This window comes from Asparagus officinalis, chromosome 7, assembly GCF_001876935.1.
Source record: "Asparagus officinalis chromosome 7, Aspof.V1, whole genome shotgun sequence".
Lineage (NCBI taxonomy): Eukaryota > Viridiplantae > Streptophyta > Magnoliopsida > Asparagales > Asparagaceae > Asparagus > Asparagus officinalis.
This window is the reverse complement of record NC_033800.1, coordinates 102188390-102200637: the sequence shown is the minus strand read 5'-3', so window position 1 is coordinate 102200637 and position 12248 is coordinate 102188390. Positions and strand designations below refer to the sequence as shown.

Below are 12248 nucleotides of genomic sequence, written 5' to 3'. Positions count from 1 at the left end.
CTAAAAGTCCTTACTCTTTATTCTATTTTTACTAGTACTCCTAGTGCACACGATGCGTGCATGAACTAGTTCACCTGTGCATAAAACAATATTCAAGCATAGCAGTGAATGTTGATAAAATTTAAAAGGGTTTAAAATATTGAAGAGATTAGAAATATAATAAAATGTAACAATTAAAGGAGATGAAAGGTTTAAAATATCTGTACATCTTATTCACTTTCTTTCCATATATTTTTGGTAATTTCTTATCGTATCATGTCGCAAAATATTCTCTGATGAACCTTCTCGTAAAATAATGAAGAGTATTATAATGTAGGTTGTGCTTCTTCACGAAATCTGGTGTTCTGGTGCGCGTGATGCGTGCATAAAATTACAACCACAATTGTGTAAAACCTGATAATATCGCTAATTGTAGACATAAATGTCTAGTTCTCACAGATTAAGTACACGGACTTTGGAAATTGTATAAGCAATGCGCTTCCACATCCAAATAATTTTTTTAACTTTGGAAGAAGTAAGATTTGAGTTGAAGTTTGAAATAAGTAAGTTTGAGGGAAAAGCAAACAAAAGAATGAGCACTTAACAGTAAAAAATGGGGTTTTCCAAGAAAGAGTCCTGGAAGCAAGCATAAAATTATTCTTCATCACTGATTACCGTGAATTATTGAAGTAATTACGGAAACAAATTGAAAGTGATAGATAAACCTGTTGAACTTGAGAAGCTATGGAGATGGAAAAGGACAATGGAGGTGTAGTGAAACAGGACAGTATCTGTTCCATGATTCCGCTATCCTATCTGATTTTGCGTTGATGATTTTAGAGATAGTGTTGAGATTTGAATTTGTGGGGAGTTAAGGGTTAGTTTCCTTCTAAACGTGGGGAGATCAATATTTTTATGCTTTTCCAAGTTAACCCCTCTCAAAGTTTTAAATTACTGCATGGTGTGAAGTCGCTAGTTGGGGTTTTCTAAAGTCGTGACTTATAGGGGTGAACACCAAAAATTGGTACCAAATGAATGGCTTTCTTTAAATGTAGTAATAGAATAGATATGTTATGCCTTTTTTTGTCTACTAGGTTATGCTTTATGCTTTCAGTTTCTTAAAATGTTCGATCTAGAGCTTGGATCTGGTTGAGTGGTCCTTGTGGATAATATATATGTTACATATAATTTCGAAGTTTTGCTTTACTTTCAGAAAATATCCAACAGATACCAACAAACACACAAGGCTATGTTGAGGGCATTGAAGCTCTTCCTATTCGGTGTTCTTCTTCAAGGTAATCATAGTTAAAGCTGGATACTACTGTAGTTTTTAGGTCCTAAACTCCTGTACTTCGCAAGGTCCTTGGCTAGTGTTTGTGAACTGTATATTTCTTACATTTGACACACTTTTGTCCATCTCTAGGTAAATGTTTTCATTATTCACAACCACTAATCTACACCTGATATTTGCACACTACGTATAAGTTTTCGTTTTTTTGCAATACAACCAAGTTTTTCCTTGTACAACAAGTGGGTGAGCAGACTGACTCAAAGTGTTGTTTAGTGCAACTCAAAAAAGGAAAAAGAAAATTTGATGCTACTTCAACAATCAAAGTCTTAAGTTAAGGTGTGACCCCTAGAAACCCTTATTTTTGATTGAGGAGTGACTCTGATAACTTCACGAAGATTAAGGGTTATAATTTTATAACATACCCCTTCCCCCTGCAGGTTGAGCACACTTATCATAGGCTAAAAACTGGGTAATTTTTCGTAGTGATATTCTTTTAAACCCGCATTAAATGTGTGTCGTATGGGATGTAACATGGATTGAAGTGATGCTATCTTAAAATCCCTTCTATTACTCCAACACTCTAAAGTTGTAATGAGGGTTGAAGGTTACTGTTTTACGCTAACAAGGTCTACTTCACTTATTATGGCTTATTTTGCTCATACTCTATACTCTATTGTTGAGGTTACATATGCAAGGGTGGAGACAGGATTTTAAGTACTTTGTGTGTGCGTGCACTTGCACGTGTGTGCTCACGAGCATATGCATGTGTCTATGTTGGTGCATGTGAGTGGACAAGGAAATGTACACTTGCACTATCTTTTCCCATTTGGAAAAAAACATCAACAGAAGGGACTGTAGATATGCTTTAGGTTACTTCTTTTTTCTCGTGAAAGTCGGAAACGCAAAAACCAGTAAATCAAGTCTAGCACGCTCATTCATAACTTATAGTTTACGTGTAACTGTCCTAGTAAAAAAAAGTTTACAAATTCAAGGGAAGCATAGGCTAACTAAATAATGTAAATGCAAAATTTCGTATGACTTGATATGAGTCAGATGGGTTAGTATGGAACAGTTTTTGAGGGAAATTGCAGATAGGTTTCCTGCAAAGAAAGTGATAGAAAAAAGTCATCCAGTAAGTCATTCTTCCTTTTGTGTCCATTTTGGTACTTCCACTACATCAAGAATCTGACATGATGGTACAATGTGGGGGAGGGGATTTTCTTGAAGGTGTTGCCAAAGATGTTTCTTTAACCATGCATTTTGCATTATAGTCTGAGTGTTTTCTATAGCAGCTGATATTCGATGGAATAGAGGGAGGGAGCGGGATTTTTTGTAGACCATTAGCTGAATATGACATTTTGACACCCATTTATTATTTTAAGGCTACATTTGGTTGGGGGAATTAGGAAGTAGAAGTTATGAGTTTTTAGAAATAAACTGGAACGAGATATAGAAAATTTGTTGGTCGTTTGAAATAAAATAGAATTAGGAGTAGTTGAATTTGGACAAAGAGTTTGGGAGTAGTGTCCAAACTTTCACTGCATTCTAACTCGTTGGTATTCTAGGCTGTTGGCGAGAGACAGCAAGAGTAAGCATAACCCACTTGTCAAACACATCTGAATTGTTCTTGGAGATTTTTATTTGTATCCTATGTCTGAAAAATTTTCTACTGTTGTTGGAGTTGCTAGTATTCCATGGTAATCTGCATTTTGGAAGGGTTTGTTTCCTATCGTGGTTGATGAGAATATGTTCTTTTTCTGTTCAATGTGATGTATTAGTTTACTATGTCAACAATATCAATGTTTTCTTTTTCTTAATTTCAGGTGGCTACTTTCATGGAGTAAATTCATTAACATTTGGTGTTGATGTTGAAAAAATACGTTGGCTTGGTATTCTGCAGGTAGTATAATGCAGAAGGGTTTTATTTATTCATAGTTTTATTCTCCATTTGCATGCTTTCGTCCATTTGAGCCTATTGTTTAGAAAATAACTTGTATTGTTTTATATCAGTTGGTAATTATGACTTTGAACTAATACAACTACTTTTTTTATCTGGAATTTATCTTTGACCCCACCTGCCCATAAGGCCCCACCTACCCAACCTCACAGCTCATTCAGAAATGGAGTACTTCTTCATAACTATGTTGCATGCACACTTCTATCATGTAGCCTTACCCGTACCCATACCTGTACGGCTGTACCCGACACTCCTTGGACACTTCTTGAATATATGCATACATTACTCGGACATCTAGTCAATTATATAATACATGTTTTAATTTAAACCACTCAATTACATAGTACACAATCAATAAAATATAAAAATGTTATATAAATTTTAATTCTTGTAAAACATGTGAATGAGAAAACAATATTAATCTCATGTAAATTGTTAAATTTTAATGTATATATAGCTGTGTTCTCGTACCTTGCTTTTTATAAAACTTTTGTGTCCCGTATTCATATCTGCGCGCCCTTAACTGTATCAGTACCTGTACCCATGCAATGTAGCTTCATAATAGTACATTTGCTTAGAAAAGGATGAACTTTCTGTAAGATGGAATGGAGCTTCAATATCAACATTTCAATTAGCAACCCAATTTGCAAGCTTATTGTTTTATCTAAATGTATACGTGGCTAAGAGTTCTTTCAGAGGATGAGGCACAAAGTGCTGAAGCTCCTAATATGTCTGGTAGCTTCTTTTCTCATTCAAAAGGCTTGAAAGTCATAATGTTTCTAATTTACTTTTGTTTGACATTAAATCAGACCATTAAGTAGAGCCTCCAACTTTGCCTTGATTGGAGAAAGTTTCAAGGACAAATCGAGCACAACTTTATTTCCTTTTAAGAATAGCCCTTCTAGCAAAACCTGAATATTACATGCTCCAGTAATATTCACTTTAAAAATTTCCATCTTGAGGCTTAATTCCACTGGCCCTAAATACATAAAGTTACCTTTTTCAATAGTGCATATTTCTTTTTTCCATGTCCTCTCCATTACGATCATCATAGACACTCCCGTTCATGCACAAAAAGTGCAGTGTTTTGATCATGTCAGGGGCTAATATGTCTGTGTATTGTAAAGATTTGTGTTTGTGAAATTGTTTTTTTCTATTGGCATCCGTCACTTTGCTTATTTTGCATGGTGCAAGTTTTATAGTATTTATCTATCACAAAACCTTTCAGTTCAAGTTGCAACATTCTTTCTTGTATTCTTGGTTACATATTTCTGTCTGCTTTTCCTCCCTTTGGAGCCAAAACTTTTATTTATTCTCTATTGTTTTTTACAAAGGAAAAGTGGAACCTTACACACGTCATTTTTTTATGGTTGTAGAGGATAGCTATTGGATACATTACGGCTGCCTTTTGTGAAATATGGTGTTCACGAATATCAGGAAAGGATGCCGGAGATGGATTTTTGAAGAATTATTATCTACACGGGTAACCATACATGTTTTACATCCATTTGCTATTTTTATGTGTGCTCCTTCCTTCTCATCACCTAAACTAGAACTTGTTATGTATATGATCAATGAACTTACTTCTTTTGATGAAGCAATCACAAGTCCAACTCTTCATGTCAACCAAACCATCATAACATTAAGCTATTTGAAATTTACCATCTTATGACTTTAAGTCTGACATATAGCATCATGTTGGCCTAATGTGGAACAAACGGGTTGAGATCTGTTGAGGATAATTATTTGAATAAAATAAAATAAAATAATAAATATTAAAATTGCACTCCTCATTTAAGACAAAAAAGATCTGCGCTTTAGGCCCGAGCACTACACAATCCAAACAATTCACATTAATGAAAAACATATAGCCTTATTTATAGGACTAAAATAAAATCTTGGTAACAAAGAAAACCATAGCAATTAGATAATATCAAATATATAAATCCTAACAAACTAACAACTCCAAAAGCTAAATAACAACTTCATCATAACCAAATATATCAACTAAAGCATATCAAATCTTTAAAAATCCTAAATCTAATTTGTCTTGCCTCAAATCTCTCCCTCTTAAAGAAACTCGCCATCCACTTAAAAATTGGATAGCATTGATGGATTTTAAATTGTTGTGTTGTCGATTTTGAAGCTGAAATGCTAGATCTTTTCAGCTTGGATACCAATTGATAGGGAACGATAAATGGAGTTAATGTTAAAGAGACTTATGTGGACAACATCGATGGACCTTAAATTGTTGCGTTCCTGATATTGAAAATTAAAATGGTGGATCTTTTTGGTTCTGATACCAAATGATGGGGTATGATAAAATGGAGCTCCGTTGAAGAAACTTATTTAGATAAAAATTAAAATAAAAAAACACAAATGTTGAAATAGTACTTCTCATTTAATAAAAAAATGTAAATATTGGACTTTGCACCCGGGCACTTCACGTGCATAATACTAGTTGCAATTCACATGCATGGTTTCTCACATTCATTCTTCTCTCACCCCCCTAAAAAATACAACTATTTTATAGGAATAAAACAAAACCCTAATCCTAACTAAATAACTAATAAATAACATCAAAGAACACACCCTAACAAAATAACAACACAAATATCTGAATAACAACCTTCACCCGAATCAAACATCTCAATTAAAGAAAATCAAATCCATAAGAAATCCTAATTTCTAATCTGTCTTGCATCATGGCCCTAAGTCATCAAATAAAAATATTGAATAGTGCAAGATGCTCAAGTCATCGAATGCTATAACTGGTTAGGTGTTTGACTTCATCAACTTCTTCGGTAACAAAGCTATTATGTCATTGCTTAGAAGTCCTAAGACTGTGACTGGTTTTTCTAATTATAAAGGAGGAAGCAAGGAACACATTGGACGAAAAGCAAGAAAAACAAAGGGATGATAACTAAGAGAGATCATAGTTATTTTCATTATAACTGTTACAGAAGTTCAAATCCAGTGTTACTTGTGTAACTTTCCATAAGTTTACACTTAACCAATTCAGTGGGTTGATTAAATTTTGCTAGTTCAAATTTAGGGATACTTGATGTAAGGTAACAGAGTGTAATAAGTGAGTTATTAAAATTGGATTTAATGATAGATGAGAGATGAAAGAATAGGAATAGTTGTTTGAGGAACAAAAGAAGGGAATTGAAACTTCCACCTAGGGTAAGTCAAACGTAAATGTGAATTTTACAGCCTACACTTCATAACTACAAAGTGAGAGGATTAGCATAACACATTCAATTTCAATGGTTGAGAGATGGCATATCGACCCATGTAAACATTTTGACCATCCAATTTATCCAATCAATATTCTGGGCAACAAGAATTGATGCAAATGACTTGTGCAACTAACAAAGTAAAAAAATTGTGCCATTGACCCCACATCCATGACATGAACAAAAACTTGTTTGAATGATCATTGAACCTAAAATGCCCTATCTTCCTCACAAGTACTCATTGCCATGCCCGAATACTGTGCTATGCGCTGCATCGCATGTAAGGTATTTACCTTAAGAAAACCCAAAAGAAGGGTTACAATAATTCTACTGAAGCAATTTGATGCATCAAGAGTTTCCAATGTCACGCTAAATATTCCTCAGAATGAATGGGATTATATGTGAGAATTTTGTACACAACTAAGAAGACACTAGGACAATTCTTACTTCAACATGAGCTATAAAAATTCTTCCCTCAAAGGTACATGTTACCTCCAGACCTTCTGGTTATGAATAATGATTTCTTTGCATTGATGTTGCCCTTAGATCTCTAATACTGTTTAAAACATGAGAAAATTTTAATTTTGACCAAATGATGATCTTGTTTTTGTGTTTGTTTCAATGACTATATAGGATTGTCATATTTTCACTTTCTGCCGTATACTTGGGGCTGTTATATGGTTTGTATGTTCCAGATTGGCAATTCAATGTGCAGCAGACATCTTCAAGTTCTTCGCTTGATGGTTATGTTCTTAAAACAGTGAGATCAATAGTTTTAAATTTTTTTTTACACTCAAATTATGTCATTATACTTTTATATCTTCTGTTAAATACAGTCGATAATTACTTTCATGCTACAGTAAAGTCATTTTCTTTTATTTTTCTCATAAAATATCTAGCGCCTAGACAAATATTACTTTTTCCATCATCATTCTGTACATGTTTTAGTATTTAACTGGATCTAAGGCTGCAGCTCCATACAAGCATTTTCTATCCTATTGAATGAGGAAATACCGAGTGGTTAAGACCTCTAGCGAGGTTGACACGAGGGGCCCTTTTCTTCTTATTTGTTTATTTTGGTAATGAAAGTGATTATTTATAGAGATGAAACTGTCTTCTTTACTCCATTACTTCTGTTGGTTTAGACTTGTTAGTGGCTGTTTAATCATAAATATGTTGGCCTTTACTGGGGCTTTCATGCTTATTGCCGAAGCAGAGTGTCAGGATTCAGGAATCCTTGTGTGGGCCAGCAAGCTGTAAATCAACATATTTTTCCATTTATTTTTCCATTTGTGTGTTTCAAGAACAGAAAAGGACTAACCAGATCCGAATAGCATCTTATTAAGCTTTGCACTAAACTAAAGATGAAAAAATTGAAACAGTTCTTTTTCCTTGTTGTAATTGCTTAACCTTTTGCAATTTAGCTCAAATATGGGAAGGAATTTGACTTTTTAGCTTTGATAGAGGGGTTTAGAAACTTTATTGCTGACCGAAGAAAACATTGATAGAAATGGTTCTTAGCTTTTGGCGATATATTTTGTTTCAGAAGGTCAAACAATGTTTTCCCCTCCTGTAATTGCTTGTCCTTTTGCACTTCAGCATAAAATAGGATGGAACTTGAGATAAGCTTTAAGGTTGTTAATAAGCTAGAAAAATGAATATGAATTTTGGTTTTCTTGTGATAACATGTTTTGTTTCAAAAATGTTTTTCTGTGTAAGATCCATAGCATATGATCACTTAGATATCTGAGATTAATCATGCATATTTTAAGATCAGTGATGGACATAGGATGATTTACTCTCTTTTCCAAAGTTAATTGAGTCATAGATTCCCTCCCTCTCCCTCATTTGCACTTTTTAATTTGTATTTGTAGTGTGATCTCTAGAGCTGATGAAAAAAATTTCTATTATTGCACATTCACAAACTTTTAGACTTTATATAATGTTCATATCTATGGTTTCAGGTGCAATGTGGCGTAAGAGGGGATCTTGGGCCAGCATGTAATTCAGCTGGCATGATTGATCGGTATGTACTTGGCATTGACCACCTATACAAAAAACCAGCGTATAGAAATCTAAAGGTATTTTAAACTAGAATTTCAAATTTATAGTTCCATTTTATATTATTTTGTTTATCTAGGCTGACGTTGGTATACATAATTAATAGGAATGTAGGATATCCAAGGATGGAGGGGTTCCAGATGACTCACCTTCATGGTGTCAAGCTCCTTTTGAGCCTGAAGGAATTTTAGGGTAAATTATCTCACGTCTTATATACTCACTTATATACTCAGATAAGAGGCTTTTAGTTTTAGCCTCTGTGCATCAAACTAGTTATTTCTATTTCCGTAACTTTGTGGATCTTTTCTTGAAAGTTTATATACCATGTGTGCTTCTCATTCTTATTTACTGATACGTAATGTGTTAAAAAATTTCTCTCTTTCTGTATTATTGTGCTTTGTACTAAAACTGTCTTGTACTATGGCATATTTTTTTCATACTAATTCAACATTACATAACAGCATGAAGAATGAGCATAGATCACACAGATCTAGTCATGTGGGAAATTATTCTTATAGATGGTTACAACACATCTATGTACCGTATGATAAAAAACGACAGTTGATATATGTATTTTTTTTGTCAATAGGGAACTATTTCTAGTAGCATTTCTTATGCTTAGTAACTAGATGTGGCGCCCGAGAACAAACACATTTTGCAGTAATATGACATTGCAAAAGATCAGTACAATGCAGTAAAATAAGGCCCTTCCTATTCTTGGGCCAAGAGAAAATATTTGCTCAAAGTAATCTTCAGTGGTGACACTGTCTGAACAAAATAATCACAGGCTCAAAGCTTCCTCAAAGATGTTTGTAAGGGAAGGATGTGAGCTGTTGACTCACAAAGCCATTTGAAAACTAAGAGAATATAACCGAATGGTGATAGTTAGTTCACTGCATGTCACATTAAATCACATTAACATGGGCTGCACAAGAAATGAAATATATTAGTAATGTTGGAAGGATCTGCATCAGAAAGACGATGCTTGAGAGAAAACTCCACAGTAGGAATGGCAGTGCATATACGTGCAGTGTGCACATATTCATGCTGCATGTTCCAGCATCTTTATCTGCAAGAAAATCATTGTAGCTTTTAAGGAAGCATGTTACTGTTTTTTTTCTGAAATAATTTGCTTTCATGCTGGAATCTTAAGATCTTTGTTTTCTTCTGAACTCTTATGTAGTTCCTTGATGGCTGCTGTAGCTTGCATTATTGGTCTTCAGTTTGGTCACGTTCTAGTTTATTTGGAGGTATGACTTGACTTCCCTGTTCATCTTTGTAATTCTGCTTAACAAATCACCATCTCCTGGTTTCATCAACAATCTTGCCAATTGATGAATAATCAAGTTAGATGATTAATTCCACTGAGTTGATAATCTAGCAGGAGCAGTATATTTAAGTTATGTTAGCAGATAAATATCATTGCTTAATATTTCAGTCAAGAGAGGTAATTGGTTTAGCTTCTAAAAGTTAACAATCATGCTACAAGTTAAGGTTAATACTAGTAAAAAGAGAAAGATGATAAGATGTTGAGAATATTGTATACTTGTTCCACAACAGAAATGAGGATCTAGTGGTTGAACTTGAATACGAGACAAAAATTAATAATTAAGTACTTCAAATGTAAAAGAAAACTTAATCATTAAGAGTAAGTATGCTAATCTTAACTAATCAGAGAACATCCTCGCAATTCTTTTATCTGGTCACTATTTTAAAAAGGCTCCGCCTAGTCCGCGTAAGCGTACGCCTAGGCCTAGGCGATACCCATGCCGCTTAACTAGCGCCTAGTGCCTGGGCAGTACCTAGGCTGCCCACCTAGATTTTGATAGTGTTTAGGGGAGTATTGTCTGCTAATGTGGACTACACCCTTTAGGTCTTGATCGTGATTTTCTGTGTTGCAGCCTCCATATCCTCTAACCTCCTTTAACCTTTAAATATGATCACATCCACTACCTCCTCCGGCCTTCAGCAAAACCTCCTCGACCATCACTTAAATTAAGAAAAAAAATCCACCTAAACACCAATCCGGCATCTAAGCTTTCTATAATATTGATATTTACAATCAAATATTGTAATTAAAAAATAAAAATAGAAAGCCTCCTAGGCTCGAGGTATCGGGTCCAAAGCCTAGGCATCCTAGAGCTTTTTATAAACTTGCTAGTTATTATTTTGGCTATTTAGTATTTAAGTATGCATGATTTATTGTGGATCTAAGATTGCTATCTTTTTTTGGGCAAATTTAAATGAGTTTAGTACATATTTTTATTAATTATTATAATTAAATAATTTAAAAAATAGCCAAACGCTTAGAGCTGCTTAGGCAAATACCCAGGCGTGTAGGCGCTAGGCGCTGACTCAAACGCCTAGTCCGCTTAGCGCCTTCTATAACATTGTCTCTGGTTATTTGTGGCTGTGACTATGCTGGTAGAGCCAAAAACCTATGGCTACCTTATAATTTCATATGCATGTTTTTCGAGTTTAGTTATTCCTGCTTAGGTGTGACAATCTGTCAGATTCAGATCAGGTCCTACAGCCAGAAGATCTACTTGCAGATCCGTTATAAATTTATAGTTACTCGAGGAGAATAACCACTAAGAGATCTAGAATTTAACCTGAAAATTCAGGTCACGTTGGGTTATCAAGTTATTGGGCTCCATTGCCACTGCTAATCCTACTGGTTCTTGCAGACTCTCTAGTTGTTGAGTATTGTTAAATTTCATGCTTCTAGAGTTTAGTATGCCAAAACTATTATTAGTATTATTTGATGGAAAGAGCAACAGTGGCTAGTCAATTTTGTCATTGGTTTAATCCAAACAATGTGTTTTATTAATTTTGTTAGCTACTTGACACTGTATCGTTGACATAATGGTACTTTATTTCTTCCTATACTAATTATGTAATTACTTGTCGGTAGTGATGCCCTTATAGAAGTTCTTTCTTCTTTCTTTTTCTCTTTCCTTTTCAGTTTTAGTGACCTAGTTTATTCCACATCTTAAAAAGGTCAATTTCTTTCATGTTAAGGTAAATGGCTTTAATGTAAATTAATTGTGTGCTGATATATTTCAGGGTCACAGAGATCGGCTTTTACATTGGTTGTCATATTCAGTTGCAATTTTATCACTTGGTTTATTCCTCATTTTTATAGGTGATGCTCAAGTTGGATATTTCTTTTTTAAATTGTTCTAGAGTTGAAATAGTATTTGTTTTATTACTCTCTTACAGCCGACAGCCTGACACCCAGATTTTTTTACAGGGATTCCCGTAAACAAACAATTGTATTCTATGTCTTACATGCTGCTAACAACAGGCTCAGCTGGATTAACTTTTTGTTTCTTGTACTTACTGGTGAGCTTAAAACCTTTCTTTGAAAGTAACTGTGCAGTTTGTCACCTTAGAGATTGTGTGTGTGATATGGTACTTTGATACTTTCTTATAATAAGATGATCAAGTAAAATTTACAATTAGATCCTTCAGGAATTTAATGTTTTTAATAAGTGTTGCATTAAGATCCTTCTAGCAGTACAGAGAGAATGATTTTATGCTTATATGTATGATACGGAAATTTCATGCTCATCCCTGTGTAGTCTGCTAACAAATAAACTTCAGTGCAACTGGCAATGTGCTATTTACTTAAGCTCCTAATTACTCATTAAAGTTCTTACTAACGTTATATTATAAATTTCTCAAATATTTGGGTTTTTGTTATATTAGACCCCAAAGT

The 12248-nt window shown here is 34.2% G+C and overlaps 1 protein-coding gene across 1 annotated transcript in view; it reads left to right on the top strand.

Moving 5' to 3' along the window:
- The window catches only part of LOC109849150 (heparan-alpha-glucosaminide N-acetyltransferase-like), a 20675-nt gene that overhangs the window by 5770 nt on the left and 2657 nt on the right, over nucleotides 1–12248 (top strand). Inside the window, exons 2-10 of the mRNA XM_020418963.1 lie at nucleotides 1193–1274; nucleotides 3094–3170; nucleotides 4604–4710; nucleotides 7100–7226; nucleotides 8431–8547; nucleotides 8634–8719; nucleotides 9711–9777; nucleotides 11594–11672; nucleotides 11781–11872. Of these exons, the coding sequence (XP_020274552.1) occupies nucleotides 1229–1274; nucleotides 3094–3170; nucleotides 4604–4710; nucleotides 7100–7226; nucleotides 8431–8547; nucleotides 8634–8719; nucleotides 9711–9777; nucleotides 11594–11672; nucleotides 11781–11872 (798 nt within the window). The 5' untranslated portion in view covers nucleotides 1193–1228. The remainder of the gene's footprint in view (nucleotides 1–1192; nucleotides 1275–3093; nucleotides 3171–4603; nucleotides 4711–7099; nucleotides 7227–8430; nucleotides 8548–8633; nucleotides 8720–9710; nucleotides 9778–11593; nucleotides 11673–11780; nucleotides 11873–12248) is intronic.